A 20,499-nucleotide genomic window follows, 5' to 3' on the forward strand; every position below is an offset into this window, starting at 1 on the left:
TCAGTGAAAATATGTTTTTATTAATATGGGTAAGTACATATGCTGTAGAAATGGAAAATCCATTTGGAAATTATGCATCCTTCCGAAAGAAGCTAATTTTTGCAGGGTGGTAGAAGCAGAACAGCTGATTACCTATTTTCCTGGGAGTAGGTGATTCGGAAGTCAAAGCGATATGTTTTTTTATTGTTTGTTTGTTTCATATAAATTTTGTTTTTGTACCACTGTTAACACTTTGTGTGAATTCGCCTTTCCTCTAAAACCTCCGTATCTAAGGCGCAAACGGACAAGGTGACTTCGGCAGATTTGTTTCCTCTTGCGATTAGGTGGCTTCAATGTGAAAATATTCTGCTTATTTGTGGTTGCCTTGTTTGTTTGCTTACATTTCGACAAAAATTTTTACATTTAAACCACAAAATTGCAAAAACCTAATACATAAAGGTATTGTTATTGCCATACCGAAATCGCCTTGTCCGTATAGGTTATCTTTAATAATGCTGCTGAACATACCTAAATGTCTCCGAAGTCTGAGAGAGTTCTGATTTTAACGTTTTAAATATTTCTCCAAAAAGTGCTGCCATGTTTTGCTTCGAAATAAATATTTAGCACCTTTCCCCATGCAAACGACTTTACTGTTTTTGATCCTAGGCAATGACGTTATAAAACTTCTGTTTTGGTAGCACGGAAAATGAGAACTTAGACTTAATCATTAAAATAATTGTATGTGGATACATTCTATATAATTTTGCAGTTTAGAAGTTGACAGTATTCAAGATGAAACATTAATAGAAGATGTATAACCGGTAAATAATAAACATTTTCTAGAAAACGTTGCATTTGGGTGCTAGTTTTTCTCCGGATTCCGATCATTACCTATTTCTTGGAACACGGATAATATTCACAAGCTTTCATGACTTCTAAATTAATATTAAGAAAAAATTTACTGCTCAACGAGGAAATATTTTGGCAAATTAGGTTTATAATAAAATATTATTTCGGTGGTAGAAATGAAAAATGATTCAAAATGTGGTGGATCAAACCCAATTAGTGTAAAGTGGCAGCACTGTTGGCAGTCGCTTAAGCTGTGATTGGGATGCGTTCGGAATGTTTTCACTGGAATTTTATTTCTTCATTCATTGCGACGGAAAGAGCTACAAAACAGAGGGACAAGAATAATGTAGCTTCGTAGCAGAAAATGGCAAACAATTTAAATTTTGGTAAATAATATAAGTTGATTGAACAGATCCAATATTTGCACAAGGTTATAAATATAAAATAAAAGTATTTGTTCGGAGTAAAGTAGGAATACAACTATATAACTGGAGGCACCTCGGTTGCGTGGGCGCTCCACTATGTAATGGCTGGTGGGAATATATTTTCGGCAGTAAAGCATTTAAAAATTGTGCAATGCTATGCGAAAGGTGTAAAGTTTATTTGAAATTAACTGTTCATTGTGTAATATTAGTTTTGGGATTATTTGAGAGTAAAACACGGTAGCGTCTGCTGTACTTTAGATTGGCCGTGTTTGGTGTTATTTTTGTTACTGTGTGTGTGTAATTGCTTAAAATTGGAGTATGGGTGAATCATCAGCGGTAAGGGAACGGGAGTGTTGTGATGCCATTGCTGCTGTTAGTTGCTGTGAATTTGTTGTTGTCATTTGAGCCGAAGTTGGCGCATTGACTGGCGCCACTTAACCGTTTCAGGGTCAGGGTTATAGCATGTGCAATAAAAATAAACTGTCGGCCTGCTTTAGTGCATATGTACCGAGCGCACTAAACACGTTATATTTAGTTGTTTTTGGCAGGTGTCCCATTAATGATTTTCTAGCACAAACTCCACTTAACTTTCCTCCCTTTATTTGGCCCATTTCCAGATACCGCAAACATTCCTAGGGCAACCGGTTCGCCGCCTACAACATCAACCACCACCACCTCCTCCAACCATCGAGTGAATGTACAACAACAAAAAGAAGCACCCGCAACCGGAACTCACACTCCCAGCTGTAGCACATCTTGTGCCGGTTGCCTAAATACATTGCATCTTAGTCACGAAGAATTCGTCATTGCATTGGGCCAAGAGTGGCACAGCGATTGTTTTCGTTGCTCGGTTTGTGATGCACATTTGCACAACTGGTATTTTGAAAAGGACGGACTACTCTTCTGCCGTGACGATTACTATCAACGCTTTGGCGAATGCTGCCAACAATGTAGTGCCATTATAACTGGTCCGGTAATGGTAGCTGGCGATCATAAATTTCATCCGGAATGCTTTTGTTGTAGTTCATGTGCTGTGTTCATTGGTGAAGGTGAAGCATACGCGTTAGTCGAGCGTTCAAAGCTCTATTGTGGAAATTGTTATAAGCAGCAAGAAACACGCGCTGTAACTGCAGCTGACCCCCTCTGTGCTGGCGTTGGTGTTGGTGGTGCGGGCAGCAACAGCACCAGTAATGCATTCGGCGGAAAGGCGAAACCCATACATTCCATACGCCTAGTGGAGATACCGAAGGATGCGACACCGGGTCTACGCTTGTCAGTCGATAATGTGAGCGTGCAACGACATTATTTAGGCAGTGGCAGTGGGAGTACTGGTGGATTTCGTGCACACTCGCCCACACATGCCAAGCGCTTAGACGGTCCACTCGAAATTTGTCCGGCCGTGCGCATATCAGAGTGAGTACTGGTGGACATTTTAGGTTAGGATACTAACTAGATGCTGTTTACTATTTTCAGCAACGCTTAAATTTTTTTATGTGTCTAATTACTTGTGTGCGCGGTGACTCCTAACATTAAAAAACTTGCACCCGTTAAAAACATTTTTAGCACCGGAGAAGTTTATCAAAAAAAAAAAAAAATACTTAAAAGTGGTGGATAATAATAATGAAAATTTTGTAAACTCGTTTTCTTGCTCTTTAAAGCATTGCCGCACGTTAACTCGAAATAGCCATAAACAATCATTGCAAGAAATTTTGATATGGCTCTCACGTTGATTCACTTACCTGTTGACTCTTGAATTATTTGTAAAAATGTATTCAATACTCATCACTCGCGTCCAACAGTGTCAACACATTTAATACGAGCGACAATGATTCGCTTATTTATTTACTTATTTACATTGAAAATAATTCGCATACCTGCACGCTTATCAGCGTTTTGTTTTTTGCCATTGTCTCGCCGCCTTTACCTACGTCGCTCACCACAATTGGTTTTGTTACTGTCTGCTTGCTTGCAGCACTTCGTTTTAATATTGAATGCGAATGCGTTCGCTTATGTAGTCGAGTTATCAGCTTACCACACTTTCGGTAAGGGGCGCCAATCAGTAACCAACGTTGGATTTAATTTTAATTTGTATGCCGCAATTGCAAAAAATAATTTATTAGTCATACAATGCTTGAGTAGTGTGCGTTTCTGCTTTGATAAGCTTAATGGGATAAACCTCGAAGCGGGCAGACAGGCAGCAAACAATTGTGTGCATAACCGGTCATCGCGTTGCGTTAGTGGTCAGCTGTGCACAAATAATTAGTTCATGTTTTTAGTTCTTGCGAATAGTACGCAGCTGCGACCAACTTCAGGAAATAAGTAAGGCCTTGGTTGGAAACCTTTTTTTTTTTTGGAAGACACTGTTTATGTTAGAATGTGTTCATTGATAACAGTGCGGGTAGTGAGGGAGTGTGATTGAAGTTAATGAAAGGCGTCGCTTATCACTAACATTAATGCTTAGTTTTATAAGGAAAATAAAGCAATTAGCGGATATTTTGTTTTAAAGAGTACAAAATGTACAAAATAATTTGGTGCTATCGTCGCTTTGAATTAAAATACCTAAAAATTTTTACAAAACAAAACGGAAACAAAGACGAATTTGACCCAATCGCTTAAAGCAATTCATAAGTTTCTTCGCACAACTTGCAGAGGCTAGCCGAAGGCCTCCGACGCCAGTGCTGCGAGTCATATTGTTTTTGTAGGATATTTAATTTTTGCACAAATTATTAAGAGACAAATTAATATAACACACGAAAAAAATGTAAAAAGGGAAAAAAAATAATTAAAAAAATGGGGAAAAAATATAAAAAAATAAAATAAAATAAATAAATAAAAAAAATTTAAAAACAGTATTTGAAAAAAGCGCTCTAAGAAAAATGTGATTTTTTTTTGCTGCGAAGTATACCTCAAAATATGCTCATACCCTTCACCGCCTTCAACACGCACTGTAATCAATTGCGCAAAATTTTCAAACTAATTTAATACTTATGAAAAACTACAATAAAAGCCATTTACTAATTCATTAATTTACATATATTTCTCTCCCTCACACTCAATGCGCTCTCCCCTCTACACACTGTCGCTTGCAATAACGTGCTTTGCTATGAACTTGTTGCTTTCCTTAACGCAAATAACTTCTGCTGCATCATCATCCCTTTACAAATTAACCGTCCAATTAAATGTCTACCAAATAACTAAACGCAAACATCCATTATATAACAACCATCGATACGCCAACTAATGCAGATTCATTTGTAGAATATATGGTCGCGTTGGGAAATATGTTTTCTCCTTTATAACATCGGTTATTGACCAGTGTTGTGGTAGCGATTATAGGTAAATTAAAATGCCTTTTACTATTTCAAAGTTCATTGATTTTAAATACTAATATTAAATGCTATTTTTAGGTACCTATGCAGTGACATTTGGATTTCGTTGGGTGTTATAGCAATTTTGAATTATTTAAGGAATTTAATACTGCGCTTCAACTATGGCGTGAAAACTTTGCAGAAGTGGCTTCATATTCCTTTTAGTTTCCTTTGTCGTTGTTGTTTTTTGTTTTTTTTTGTTTTAAGTGCTGATTCAGCGTTTAGAATACGTTCCGTAGATGATTGGCCTTAGAATACGTTCCGTGATTCTGTTATTTTTGTGAATTTCCAATTGAACTCAAAATGTGTTATTACGTCTCGTAGCTCTTCCTAGAAGTTGCGGTAGAGTTCTTATCACTCCTATAAGTAACAATACTGAATGTTTTTTTTTAAATTATTTGTACATACTCTTGTTCAATTTCCATGAAATTCAATTTCCCCTGTAGAACCGCTCTTTAGTTCGCTTTAAGGGGAAGAACCCAGTAAGTGAGACTGAGTATACATCAAAATTTAGCAGAATTCTTTAATCTCAGTTTATTAAGGTTACATATCCGCTTCTTAAATTTATTCCAAGTCTATTATTTAATTCAATGGAGTCATTACTGCAACATAAACTAAAATTATCAGCACTTTTTAAGCGTGTAAAGATGTTTGGTATCCCCGCAAAACTTATACGGCTGTGTAAAATGACGTAGAGCGCTACGGTAAGCTTCGTCGGGATCAGAAAGGACCTCTTCGAGTCATTCAGCACCAAGCGGGGTTTCAGAAAAAACGATTCCTGCTACAACAGCAGCAACAAAACGAATCCCTTTTGTGTGATTTCTTTAATCTCATACTGGAAAAATTATTCGTGCTGCTGCGTTGAACCGCTTTGGCGTTATCTACTACAAAAGTGTCGTGCTGTTGATGTTTGCTGACGATATTGATGTTGTCGGTTTGAACAACCGCGTCGGAAGCAGAAAAAGTGGGTCTTGCGGAGAATGAGAGTAAAACAAACTACCGGCTGTCAACCTACAAAGAGTCCTCGTGTCTATGGCAAGATGTCACTGTTGGCAACCGTGAATTTGAAGTGGTCAAGGATTTTGCTTATCTAGGTACCAGTGTTAACGGATAGAACGACGTCAGCATAGAGATTAAACGAAGGTAACTCTTGCCAACAGCTGTTACTCTACGCTCAGTAAGCAATTGAGAAGTAGATCCCTCGAAAAACGAAAACGGCGCAGAAGCTTGGACGATCAGGACAACTGATGAGAGTGCACTGGGAGCGTTCGAGAAAAAATTTCTCCGAAAAATCTTTGGTACTCTTTGCGTAGGCGACAAATAGTTCCGTATCCGATGAAATAACGAGCTGTATGAGCTAAACCGAGACTTGGGCATGGTGAAGTGTATTAAGGGGTTATACGCAGTATGAAGCAAATAAAAGACGGGTTGTCAAGGATTTATCCTGAAGAAACTTCAGAATATTTTAATTTGAAAATTTTTGACGGTTATAAAAGCATCCTTCAAGAACGTAACAAAACTTTTTATTTATGAAATTGTTGATTATAGAGCGCGCTGCAGGCGATTTCTGGAACCTCCTTTAAAAAAGACGATTTACGGTGTACATCGTAACTTAGGATTGGATTATCTGAAATCAAAAAACCAAACAAATTTTGTTAATATATTAGATTATCTAGTAATTAATCGTTCGGCTAATCAAAATAGTGAATTTTCACAAAATGGCAGATTTTAAAAGAAATGATTTCGATTTTTACGTTAAAATTTGGCCGTAAATTGATTATAAAATGGAAAATAAGTATCAGATTTACAAAAGGAACGATTAATTACTAGAAAATGTATCTTTAAAGATTGAGCTAAAACGGTTGACCGATCAAACAAGCCGTTTTCGAGATATCGTGTACACCGACTTGAAAAATGCCGTTTTGAAAAAAACACGTTTAAAGTTGCAATACCTACCTTAAAACGAGCCGAGGCATCTCTACATATTTAGGTATAACTCCGAAAGTATTGCTTAGATCTACTTCAAATTTCGTGCGTATACTTTTGAATATATGTACATTACAAAAATGCAATAAAAAAAATCGATTTTTTTTGAAAGTCATAACTGCGTATAACCCCTTAAAATACAGCGGCTGCGCTGGTTTGGCCAGGTGTCGAGGATGAATGAAATTGCTCCGGCAGGGCAGTCCTCCGAGAGGGAACCCACTGGCGGACGACGAGGAAGAGGAAGACGTAATCTACGTTGGGCCGACCAAGTGAGGCATACTTTGGCAGCACTTGGTGTCACCAACTTGCGCCAGCAAGCAGCCAACCGAGCTAGATGGCGCAATGTTTTAGATGCGTCCAAAACTGACGTATGTTGCAGTGCCTTTTAAGTAAATAAGTAAAGATGTTAAATGCCCTAACGGTAAACAATATAATCGAGCTCCTCTACATCCCAAACAATAGAAGATTTTCATAGGTCCATATAAGCACAAGGCTACAACAATTAAGTGCAAAGGCTTGCGAGTCGTATTCTTGTTCCCATGCGCTCAGAAGGCCACAAGCAATTACAGCAGTAAAAACGGGAAATTAATCACAAAAATTTTAGTTCTCTAGATCAGTATGTTGTTGTTGTAGCAGCATAAACATTCTCCATACATATACGGGGAATGCTGTTGAAGTGACAGTCCTTGGCCGGATATAAATCCGGGCCGTTCTGGTTACGAAGGACCGACTGTCGTGGGAACGTCTAGATCAGAATCTTATCTGCCGGTATTGTTGTTATTGCCATAAATGTTTAGGTATGCTATTGAAGTGATAGCCCTGGCCCAGGTATTAATTCTAGTCTTTTATATATATATAAAGTAGGGAGCAAAAGTGTTTCCATAGTTAACATCAACTTTGTGGGCCAATAAAGTGCAAACGAATGAAGCATATCAAAAAAACTTTTTGTTGTAATAATATGTCTTTAAACCTCAACAAATTGCGGTATATGATAAAAACAAAACAGAATCAGTAAAATATTCAAACAAAAAAAACCAAAACAACTCCCATGTGTACAATTTTGCACCTTCCGTTATTCTTACTTTTGTTTGATTTCTTAATTCTCTTTTCAGTAATAGACATGAAGTTTTACCATTATATGTTTTGTTTGTTCATTATTCGCTTATATGATCCAGAAAATCACGTGTTTCTTATTATTCGAAACAGATTTGTTGATTTTAGCAATTAGTCTATAAAGTACCGCGAAAAAATGAAGAAGCTTTCGTCTGATGTCGAAAATAGTATTATTAGCCTAACTGAAAGTAGCTGTTCGACTCGTGCTATTGCAGATCAGCTTAAGATTTCCCATTCAGCGGTGTCCAAGGTCCAAAAAAGACGAAATGTTGCTCCCAAAAACATTATTAAAGGCCGTAAACGCCTCTTAAAAGACTCTGACGCCAGACTAATGATGTCGAAAATGAGATCTGATAAGTTCCTAACACAAAAGAAGGCATCTATGGACATAGGAAAAGACGTGAGTCGTTGGACAGCTAGAAGAGCACTGGCTAAGATTGGATATGTGGCAAGGGTGAAAAAAAATAAACCAGCTCTATCCGAGAAGAATGTCAAGGCTCGATTGAAATTTGCCCGGGAACACAGAAACTGGACTCTAGATGACTGGAAACGTGTTATCTGGTCAGATGAATCCAAGTTCAACCATTTTCAGTCGGATGGCAAGCAATACTATTGACATAGGCCCGGCGACAAGCTTCAAAAACACCATGTGAAGCAAACCGTCACGCATGGAGGAGGCAATGTCAAAGTTTGGGGATGCTTTACTTAGTGGCACATTGGACCATTACAAAAAATTGATGGTATAATGTTAGAAGACTACCTCAATATTTTGCAAACCCAACTATCAAATTTTCTGGACAAGTGTGCATATCCCGAAGAGGAAATTACTTTTCAACAAGATGGGGACCCGAAGCACACTGCCAAAATTGTCCGCGAATGGTTAAAAAGCCAAAATTTTAAGTTGATGGAGTGGCCAGCTCAAAGTCCCGACCTCAATCCGATTGAGAACCTGTGGCCAATCGTGAAGCGACGGCTCGAGCAATATCAATCAGCGCCATCCAACCTAGACGATCTTTGGAAGCGTGTAGAACTGGAGTGGAACCGAATTCCAAAAGAAAACATAGAGAAGTTGGCCGAGAGTATGCCAAACTGAATAAAAGGTGTAATAGCTAATAAGGGTCTGTGGACAAAATATTAATTTCTTATCATATTTCATTTTGTTCACTAAAGGTGCAAAATTGTACACATGCAAGTTGTTTTGGTTTTTTTTGTTTGAATATTCTGTTTTGTTTTTATCATATACGCCAATTTGTTAAGAATTAAAGACATATTATTATTACAAAAAGTTTTTTTTGATTTGCTTCTTTCGTTTGCATTTTATTGGCCCACAAAGTTGAGAATGTCAACTATGGAAACACTTTTGCTCCCTACTGTATATATATATATATGTACACGCGTACACCCTTTTTTTTGGGTGTTTGGCCAAGCTGCTCCTCCTATTTGTGGTGTGCGTCTTGATGGTGTTCTACAAATGGAGGGACCTACAATTTCAAGCCGACTCCGAACGGCAGATATTTTTATGAGGAGCTTTTTCATGGCAGAAATACACTCGGAGGTTTGCCATTGCCTGCCGAGGGGCGACCGCTATTAGAAAAATATTTTTATTAATTTTGCTTTCACCGAGATTCGAACCAACGACCTCTCTGTGAATTCCGAATGGTAATCACGCACCAACCCACAAAAAGTCTTTAATGCTTTCTCTGCTTTTCGAAATCCATTTTTCACGTTAGGTACTAATAATAAAAAAAATAATTAAAATTATAAAAAATAAAAATTTGTTCTTTTTACCTCTTTTTCTTCTCAACTCTTATGCTTCGCCAGAATTGACGTAAACTTAGCCAACCTACACATTGGCGATCGTATATTGGAAGTAAACGGCACACCAGTCAACGACTCCTCGATCGAACACATCGACAAATTGATACGTAGTACAGAGAAAATTCTCCAGCTCACGGTCGAGCACGATCCTGTGCAGGTGTGTCGCAGCTGCAGCCAAGCCGACATGCTCCATCGGATTACATCGTACGGTGATTTACCGCCATTGGCCACATCCGCATCAAGCATTGAAGTTTACGGACGTCGCAGCGTAACAGAGTCGCTCACTGGCAGCACAAGCACCAGCACAATCGCACCGCAGAGCAACAGCAGCGATTGCGGCAGTGGCGGCAGCTCACCCACACGCCTCACCAAGCAGGATAAAGAGCGTATATATAAGCGGAAGGATGAGGGCTATATAAGCGGCACAAAGACACGCCAGTTGCGGAAATGCAAGAATATGAATATGATTGGTAGTGATCAATCACCATTGACACATACTGGTTCCACACATTCCATAGGCCCCACCGCCACTTGCGTAGTTAGTACCGGAGGCTGCGTTACTGCGATTGGTAGCGGTGCCGCAATTTCGACTGACTCTACACAGCTGGGTATGCGTTTGCGTGAAAAGGAACGCTGTTCGAGCATGTCCAAACTTTTAGATGAACAACATGCGCCCGCTGAACAAATCTATGATTTGTCACGCACCAAATCTTTTCGCGTAGAACCCAAACCTCAACGTATCTTTCGCGCATCCGACCTTGTCTTGGGCGAACTACTCGGAAAGGGCTTCTTTGGTCAAGTGTACAAGGTGACACATCGCCTCACCAAAGAGGTGATGGTGCTCAAGGAACTGTACCGCGTCGACGAAGAAGCGCAGCGTAATTTCCTCAAAGAAGTTGCGGTGTTGCGTTCGTTGCATCACAAAAATGTGCTGCGCTTTATTGGCGTGCTCTATAAGGACAAAAAGTTGCATTTGGTCACTGAGTACATAGCAGGGGGTTCGCTCAAGGAGCTCATACACGACTCCGGGTTGCCGTTGACGTGGCCGCAGCGCGTCTCATTCGCCAAGGATATTGCCTGTGGCATGAGCTATTTGCACCGCATGAATATTATACATCGCGACCTGAATTCGTTAAATTGTCTTGTGCGCGAGGACAAGTCGGTGATAGTGGCTGACTTTGGGTTGGCGCGTATCATCACAGCGCCTTACTATAGCGCGGGTAGCGGCGCAGTTGTGGGGCCTGGTGGAACGCTGACTAGCAATAGCAGCAGTGAGCGCTGGTCAGGCGGCGCTTGCCTGAGTCCAAACGGCACACTGGGGCGCAGCAAGAGTCGACAGCGGAGGCAGCGTTACACGGTCGTGGGCAATCCATACTGGATGGCGCCGGAAATGATGAAAGGACTGAAGTACGACGAGAAGGTGGATGTGTTCTCGTTTGGCATTGTGCTGTGCGAGGTGAGCAAACGTGAATTCACAAAAAAAAAATATAAAAATCGTATTTCTATTTTGTAATGTTAACAGATAATTGGACGCGTTCAAGCCGATCCAGATTTCCTGCCGCGCACCTCCGATTTCGGCTTGAATCAGAAAGTGTTCCGCGAGAAATTTTGCCAACAGTGCCCAGATGCATTTTTTAAAATCGCCTTTCTTTGCTGTGATCTCAATCCCGATAAAAGGTGAGTGTCACTACTTAGTAAAAAAAAAAAAAAAAAAAAAAAAAAAAAAAAAAAAAACAATTCGAATTTTCCTTAATCGCTCTAGACCGTCCTTCGAAATACTCGAAATTTGGTTGGAAAGCCTGACGGCTTCCATTGCCGTTAATCAGCTGCTGCCCGCCGAGCTGCTGTACGATATCGAAAACTACCAGGGTACCATAAGCGTCAGCAGCACGCCAGATGCCATGCTCACACCCAAGTCAAATCGTAGCCGCGATGATCTGGACGATTTGGGAAAGCAACGTAAACAAACGCCACCTAAAGCTGAGACACCCGTTGTTGCTGTGACACAACCGACTATAAGCGACCAAAGCCTGAAGGAGGAAACCGATTTCAATGACTCCTCAAAAATGGAAGGCAAGGAGAATGCGGTTATATTACGCAGTGAAATGCCGAAATCGCCGCACTTGGGCAAAGATTTCTCTCCTACTGGGGAGCGCATAAGAGATAGCATGCGCGCGCGCCGCCGTCAGCGGCTCATGCATGCCGCACAGCAACGCGGTTTGACGCCGGAAAACAAGTGTACCGATCGCGTATTGGAAGCGGTAAAACAAACATTACAAAACGGCGCGCGTGGCGTAGCCCCACTAAACAGCTGCAATGGTGGTGCAAAGAAAAGTAGGCCATATGGGGAGAAAGGGTTTCTGTTGGACATCAATCGCGATGGTGATTTGCGTCTGAATAATGTCAAAGATTTGAACTATTGCTCAGATTTTGACTCCAGCTGCGACACGAGCCTCAACTATCTCGAGATAAATGCGCCTAATGATATGAAGACAATGGAGAGTGAAATGCCTGTTGCGCATTCAATAAAGCGGCCAGCGGTTTTAAGCGAAGAAGATTCCGAGGAAGTACAAAGCGGCGGTGACGAGTTGGTCAAAGAAGTGCTAAAACAAGCAGCGCTTTTGACGTTAGACACTGAAATGCAGTTGAGTGACGAGCTACCGAATCGCGCGCAATTACCTGCTGCGGATGCACCCTCATCCAGTACCGCCAGCTCACCAGTCGCCAGTGAAGTGGTCGATGCCGCGACTCTGAGCACTATGCAGCAAATTCAGAAAAAGATCGCCGCGAAATCATACAAAACTGCACTCGATGATATACGTACTAAATTAAATTTGTGTCGCAATAAATTCGAAACACTTGATGCGGCAAATCGGCGCAATTTTAGTAATTCGCAGAACTCAATGAAAACCTTCTTCAAATCGCGTGCCTCACGCTCTAACGTTACGAGCCCCACAGATCCTACAAGCGTAAGCGAAAATGTATACAAAACGCCACCGGAGGCATTGAAAATGTTCCAGCGCCTGGAAGCGGCCAGTGCTGCTTCTACGCCGGTCGGCACACCGTCCAGCGAGCATGCGCGCCTGCCCGGGCAGAGTGTTGGCGTCCTCAGCAGTAGTGCCACCACCTATCGCATCAATCAAACGCCTATTTTCGGCCGCAAGCAACCGTCTAAGCCAGTCGAACTGTATACGCCGCACTCTGAATCGTTGGAAAATCTACACAGTAGCCTGCCGCCCATGACAGCGTCAACACCAGTGACCGCGCGTAAAGATAAAATCAGTGCAGGCGGCAGTGGTAAGCGCGCGAAGTCCCCCAAACGTCCAGTTAGCACATTCCGTAGTTACCTCAATGAAGCGCAAACGGAGGAAGAGGCGAATGTGGCCGCGCGGCAAGCCACATCGATGGTGGTGCCAACTGCCACAACGGCGTCGACGGTGGAAACAACGCCGAAAAAGAATCGCCGCCTCAATAGCGGCAAAGAGAGTACAAATGAACAACGTTGGGAGCTAGAGAAGCCCGAGAAGACGACGCCTACAAGTAAAAGTCCTGCTGCTCGTATTTTTGGTTTGCGCAGCTCAGCGAAGTCGTCAACTGCGTTATCGGTGGCGACGACGTCGGCACGTGAAACGACGCAACGGCGCACACTTTCACCCACAAAGGCCAGCGATGCGCGTCGACTGGCGAGCAGACAAGAAGTGCAAAACTCAGGTGAGTGAGGCGCTATTGGAAAATTGTTGAACTTTTTAGTCGAATACTAGAATTATATTAATTTTCGAACTTTTTCTCTGGCTGCGTTCGAAAACCTTTGAACTGAGCTCTTGGTCAACCCTACATACATACGTGTGTTATTTCAGTCATAGTGACGAAAATGTCTTTGAAAACTGCTAAGATTTCGCTGCAGCGTTAAGCATAAATATGTCTTATAAAGTTATAGTTCTGAAAAAATTCTTTGTAAAAATGCTTATACAAGGTGGCGCAAAATTAATCACTCTATCGAAAGATTTACAATTTTTGCAAATGACGCCGTTCAGCTGCAGTATACAAACAGACAGGCTAAAGAGCGCGTAAAGGTCAAAATAAAGATATCTGTCACTCAAAACCGGGGATTTTGGTTAATTTTTTAGTTTATAAATTTCTTTTTCTAGTTCAATTTTTTTATTTTAATTTTTTTTTTAGTTATTTTAGTTTTTTTATATTTTTTAGGTTAGTTTTTTAGTTTTGTTTTGAGGCAGGTCAAAGTAAAGATTTGCATCACTCAAATCGGTTTTTTTTATTAGTACAAAAGTTATGAAAAAAAATTAATGATTCATTTTGCACCACCTTGTATATTGCGTTATTCAAATGCAATTTTATATGTATTTTGAGTACCAAAGTGTTTTTCCAATTTTGTTAAGAAATTTTAGTGAATTTTTTATCATTTAAAAATTTTTTTTAAGTTTTTTTTTAGTTTTTTTAGTTTTGTTTTTAGTCAGGTCAAAATAAAAATTTCCATCACTCAAAATTGTTTTTGTTTTTATTTAGTAAAAAAGTTATAAAAAAATAATTATTAATTTCGTGCCACCTTGTATATTGCGTTATTGAAATGAAATTCGATATTTTGTTTACCAAAGTAGTTTCTTAATTTTATTAAGAAATTATTGCGGTTTTAGTGAATTTTTTTGATAAAAATTTTTTATTTTTTGTCTAAACTAAAACAGATTTTTTTGGTTTTTTTGGATCGTTTGTTTTTAGTCAGGCCAAAATGATGATTTCCAATCATTCAAAACCATTTTTTTTAATTTAGTTAAAGTTATAAAAAAAAGTTATGATTAATTTTGTGCCACCTGTATGTACATATATTGTTTATTGAAATGAAATTTTATATTTGGATTAGCAAAGAGGTTTCCTAATTTAGCTAAGAAATTATGGGGCTTTCATTCAATTTTTTTTTGGTCTTTTTATTTTTGTTTTTAGTTTTTTTTTATTCCTTTATAGTTTTTTTATATTATTTTTTGTAGCGTTTTTATATATTTTTATTTGTTTTTATATTTTTTTATTCGTTTTAAAATTTTTTTATATTTAAAAGAATTTTTTTAAGTTGTTTTTTAGTGTTTTTGTTTTGTTTCTTTGGGTTTTTTGGTTTTTAAGTGTTGTTTTAGTTTGTGTTTTGTTTTTGTTCTATAGTGTTTTTTTTTTTTTAATTTTTTTTTTAATTTTTTTTTTAATTTTTTAAAAAAAATTTTTTTAAATTTTTTTTTTAATTTTTTTTAAGCCACTATTTCTGCTTCTTAAACTAAAAGTGAATATGCATCTTTTCCATAAATATATCCCAATAAATCTTCAAATAAATATTCTATGCTATTTATGTCTTCAAACTATTCCAGCACCAGCAACACAACAGCCACGCCTGCGTCAAAGCCATGCCAACAGTAGTAATCAGCACAGTAACTATGCAACAACCACTCCTGCCGCGCATGTCGCCGGCGCCAAAAGTACAACAAGGCTCACCATACTCAGCCCCGAGAAAGTGCATCGCCTCAATGCAAAGCTTACCGATCAAAAGGCGAAGAAAGTCAGCGATATGAAAGCTACAGTCGTGAACAGTACGGCGACGGTGGCGGCGGCAAACACAGCAAACAACAACGCTGAACAGGCGCTACAGCTGGAACGGCGTAAGCGCAAGCAATTATCCACGCGGTATTGAGCTAATATTTTGAAAAAAGAAAAAAAAAACTACACAAATAGACTAACCCTGACGCAAGTCGAGCGAAAGCAAGAAAGCAATGAATAAGATAATAAGAATAAAGCGAATTTTACTATAAGAAAACGAAATGAAACGAAGAGCTTGTTGAAGCCACAATAGCCATTGAAGGGGGGAAAGTGTAGAAAAAATTATTATTTACCTTCTTTGCTTTTTTTTTGAGATTATTGCTCACCGATAAATCAACTGAATAATCGAATAATGCCAGAGCGCAAATTGAATGCAATTATTAGAGACTAGTAAAGAAATAAAAATAGGTTAGGTTTAAGAGAAAGCATAAAAAGACGAAATCACATTAAGATGAGCGCAAGAAAAATTTAAATATTGTATGTTTTTTCAAATGTGTGAGCGCAGGTCATTATTTCGACACGACCGCAATGCGAGCGCCAAACGATGCATGTAAAAGTTGAAACTTTATTAAACAATTTTAATTTACTAAACAAAAAAGTAAAAACTGTAAAACTAAAAAAATTATTAACACTTAATTGTTAATGGGAAAAGTGCCTAAATACAAAAAATACGTAGGAATATTACGCAAACTGCTTTTTAATTAACCAATGTACTAAGGAAAAACAAAACAAAAAAAAAATGCGAGTAATGGCGAAATGAAAGACGACGTGCAGAAAGTACTAAATCAAGTAAGCGTTTCTTAACTTTTCGCTTTACAAATTTATACGAAAATGCTAGGAAAACATACAAACAATTATAAAAAAATATATTCACTACCTCACAAAATACTAAATACTAAATACTTGACGACATGTACTAAAAAAACACTTTACTAAAAAACAGTTACACTAAAATTGCCACTAAATTTTCGTGCTTTTTATTTGCTTCCAACTGCAAAGCGACTTGCTGCTACGAGTTTTTTAATGAAGTATGTAAAATATGAGATGTAGACATTTGATTTTCCTTAATGTACCGCCAACCACCTACACTAGAGTGCCATTCTGAGTAAACGAAAATAGTTCTAAAAACAAAACTTAGCGCAAAAAGTTATTCTAAATACGATTTGGAAGCGCACATACTAAAGTCTATTATTAAAGGTAATCAAATAAAGGCATAAATAAATGCCTAAAATTATTGTCATTAATACGAAAACGCATGAAAGTCTTATAAGCAATTACGCGGAGTTGTTAATTTGAGGTTATGTAACTGAAGTAGCACTAAAAATTGTCAAAAGCCATTTCAACTTGAATTTTCGGCTACTTACTCTCACTTTTGTGCTGGATATTTATTAAATAACTTTCTAAAATGCTTTAATTTTTTTTTGATATTTGATTAATATTTCATATCGCACAGTTTTTTATCACTTTGGTTTTGTCAGAATTTTTATTTTTTTATTAAAAACATATAAAGACTTAAAAAACTACTACATTTTTTTTACATCTCGTATTAACTCTATTTTAGCATTAGCGTATTTTTTTAAGAATAAAGAAAATAAAAACTTAAATTCATATTTTAAGCGCATTAACAGTATTTAAAATATAAAACTAAAACGTATTATAGACGAATATATATTTTTTAACATTTTTTTAAATATTTTTTTTACATTTTTTTTTAATTCAAAAAGCAAAAATTTTTATTTTTTTTATTAATTTCTTTTTAATAATTTTTTTTAAATATTTTTTCAAAATATTTTTTTTTAATATTTGTTTTATTAATATTTTTTCTTTCTTTATGCTAACACGTATTAAATTTAATAATTCGTTAATGTTTAATTTAAGCATAAAATAATGTTATTGCCTTCTATGGATGGTTGCATGCAAGCTTCGACCTACAACACCGAACATTCCTGATTTCCATGTAAAGGAACATTTTAAAAAACAAAAAAATAGCATTTCAAAATTTTTTAATTAAAAACCTATAAAAAGTATATATACAATACTTTGTTTGCCATTTAAAAAAAAAAAATTATTAACAATAAAAATTATTGTAAACGAAATAAAAAAACTTACAATTTAAGTTTTTTTAAAATAGTGCGTAGTGCCCTTAATGATTTTGTAATTATTTGAAACAAAATATATTATTGTTTATTTTTTGAAAAGAACTAAAATTGTTTTTATCGTTTCATATTTTTTTTTAGAAGTTTTAAATTGTGTGGCTTAACTTTTGTTTTTTATCAAAACGGCGCTTTAGTGCTACTCCCCAAGAAGTTTCAGTACTTCAACGATTTCACCTAATTTTTTTACATATAATTCTAGAAAAATGCAATATTTAAAATCAAATTTTATAAAAAAAAAACAATTATGTGCGCATTTATGGTTGCCAACGCATCTTTCTTAAGTACAATATTTTTCAACGGCTTTGTGTTACAAAAATATTTGAATAACTAAAAGAAAATTAAATTTCTTTCTTCTTTGCATAAAATTATTGTGGGTCTTATAAAAATGCTATTTTTTAAATAACAAAAAAAAAATCCTAAAATTGCCATATAAAAATTTCGTTTTTTTTTTAATTTTTGAAAAATGTTACCATTTTCTAGCTCAAATGGATAAAGTAACAAGTTTTTCAAGCCATAAGTAAGTTTTTAGAAAAATTTATTGTAATTCTTGAACTAAAATTTTACGAAAAACATTTACAAAAAGTTTTTTAAGTGTTATGAAAATATTTGCCAATAGTTAAACAACTTTAAAATCATTCCTTTATGTAAAATTTTTGTATTAAATCAAAAAGCAAAAAATTCGAAAATAGGCATATACAGTGGTGGCCATATCATATGCAACAAACACAGTATTTACGAAAAATTGTTTGTACTTTACCATTAAACTTTACAGAATGTTGATTGAATGTTATATTAATTTATTTTAGTTTGGTATGCACACTTTTACGTTATATTTTTAAATTAAACAAAATTAATTCAGATATGAAAAAAAATGTTACCTTTATAACACAACTTAAAAAGTACGTGGACAAAACAAATGCAACTTTTTGAAAGCTATCGTGAAAAATAGTGAAACTAGTATTTTGTTGCAAACCCATTGCATTTTATGACTTGGGCGTATCGTTTCGGCATTGATGCAATTAAATTATCAATGGTTTTCATCGGGATCGATTTCCAGGCTTCTTGGAGTTTATTAAAAAGTTCATCGCCATTTCTAATGCTAGTCCTGCCTATCCGCCTGTTAACCAGTTCCCACAAGTTCTCAATCGGGTTGAGATCCGGGGACTGTGGTGGCCATTCCATAACATCAACTTTATTTTCGGTAAACCAAGACTTTACATATTTTGCCGTGTGTTTCGGATCATTATCCTGTTGGAAGACCCAACGCGTCGGCATTTCCCACTCAGCATATGACAGCATTACGTCTTCCAAAATGTTTTTGTAGCCATAGCGATCCATAATTCCATTAATTTTATGTAATGGTCCAACTCCATTTGCAGAAAAGCAGCCCCACACCATTATATTGCCTCCACCATGCTTAACCGTTTTCTTGCAATAACGAGGATCATACCGTTTATTCACTGGGCTTCTCACATAAGACACTCCATCACTACCTATCAAGTTAAATTTTGACTCATCGCTGAAAAGGACTGTTTTCCATTTGCTGATCGGCCAATTTAGATGCTCCTTGGCAAATTTCAAACGCTTTGCCTTGTTCTTCATTGAACTCATAGGTTTGTGTGCAGGACGGCAACCTCGCAGTGAAGCTTTCAAAAGGCGTCTACGCACACTTCTCGTGGATATTTGCAAATTTAAGTCTTTTATTATTTGTCTTGGAACAATTTAACGATTCTTTTTTGCCAGTTGTACTATCAGGTTGTCTGTCCTTTGGCTGGTTTTGCGTGTGCGCTCTCCTCGGTGAATAACAGCAACCTCTTTTCTTGTAACAAACCTTTTAATTATTCGCGGAAACGTACTTTTGTGTATGCTGTATTTTGCAGATATGCCTTTCTGTGTCATTCCTGTCCGAAAATCTGCAATAATTCTCTTCCGAAGTTCAATTCCAAATTTGTCTCTTGCCATTATCAAAACCGCGAAACTTTATTTAAATAAACACACTAATTTATTTGCAGGAACGGTTGATATTATATTATATGCAGTATACAAGCTATTTTGAGTGACAGATAAACCAAAGACAACGATTAAAGTACCGTTACAATAGTGTTACTTAAACTATTTTGAAGAGTTGCATTTGTTTTGTCCATGCTCTTTTAGGATTGATGTAAAAATGGGAGTCTATCTTCTTGAAGGGAACAAATACTTTTCGTTTGAAAACGTAAAATAAAAATGTACATTCGAAACTAATATAATTGCCCATTAAATCAACATTCTGTAAATTTTAATGATAAAATATGTACAGTTTTTTGCAAATAGGATGTTAGTTGCATATGGTATGGCCACCACTGTAAAAGTTTCGATTTTTTCTTTAAATTTTTGAAAAATTTTAGTTCTAGTTTTCATTTTTAAGTGGCTAAAGCAACAAATTTTTCAAGCCATAAGAAGTTTTTAGAAAAATTCAATTCTGAAACCAAAATTTTATGAAAAAAGTTTACACAAAGTTTTTTAAGTGCTATCAAAATATTTGCCAATAGTTAAACAACTTAAAAATCATTCCTTTATATAAAATTAATGTATCAAATAGAAAGCAAAAAATCTAAAAATTGCCATATAAAAATTTCAATTTTTTCTTTAAATTTTTTAAAAACTTTAGCATTTTCTAGCTCAAATCGCTAAAACGATAAGTTTTCCAAGCCATAAATAAGTTTTTAGAAAAATTTATTGTAATTCTGAAACTAACCATTTACGAAAAAAAATTTAAATAAAGTTTTAGAGATGTTATGAAAATATTTGCCAATAGTTAAAGAAATTTAAAATCATTCCTTTGTAACATTTTTGTATTAAATATTATAAAAAGCAAAAAACCAAAAATGTAAAAATTTCGATTTTTTCTTTCGATTTCTGACAAATTTTAGCATTATTTAGTTTTCAGTTTTAAATGGCTAAAACAAGTTTTCCAAGCGATAAATAAGTTTTTAGAAAAATTCGATTCTGAAACAAACATTTTATGGAAAAAAATTTACATAATAGTTAAACAAATTAAGTCCTTCCCTTATGTATTAAAAAACAAAGCAGAAATTTCGAAAATTGGCATATAAAAGTTTCGATTTTTTCTTTTTTTATTTTCTAGTTTTTATTTTCAAATAGCTAAAACAACAAGTTTTCCAAGCCATAAATAAGTTTTTAGAAAAATTCGTTTTTGAAACAAAAGTTTTA

At 36.5% G+C, this 20,499-nt stretch overlaps 1 protein-coding gene across 5 annotated transcripts; it reads left to right on the forward strand.

Annotated features, from left to right (window-relative positions):
• The first annotated feature begins 1,104 nt into the window (after window positions 1-1,104).
• On the forward strand, window positions 1,105-15,814 carry LOC128858993 (LIM domain kinase 1). 5 transcript variants are annotated; one of them, XM_054095632.1, is made up of 7 exons: window positions 1,105-1,214; window positions 1,871-2,666; window positions 4,500-4,589; window positions 9,542-10,994; window positions 11,061-11,215; window positions 11,301-13,249; window positions 14,905-15,814. In XM_054095632.1, the coding sequence occupies exons 1-7, from the start codon at window positions 1,193-1,195 to the stop codon at window positions 15,222-15,224; spliced, it is 4,785 nt and encodes a 1,594-aa protein (XP_053951607.1). In that variant the 5' UTR covers window positions 1,105-1,192; the 3' UTR covers window positions 15,225-15,814. The 5 variants fall into 5 exon arrangements, with proteins under 5 accessions (XP_053951607.1, XP_053951605.1, XP_053951608.1 ...); XM_054095630.1 differs by lacking the exon at window positions 1,105-1,214 and adding an exon at window positions 1,240-1,418; XM_054095629.1 differs by lacking the exon at window positions 1,105-1,214 and adding an exon at window positions 1,590-1,797.
• The last annotated feature ends 4,685 nt before the right edge of the window (window positions 15,815-20,499 follow it).

Source organism: Anastrepha ludens, chromosome 3 (genome assembly GCF_028408465.1).
Source record: "Anastrepha ludens isolate Willacy chromosome 3, idAnaLude1.1, whole genome shotgun sequence".
In the NCBI taxonomy this organism is placed as follows: Eukaryota; Metazoa; Arthropoda; class Insecta; order Diptera; family Tephritidae; genus Anastrepha; species Anastrepha ludens.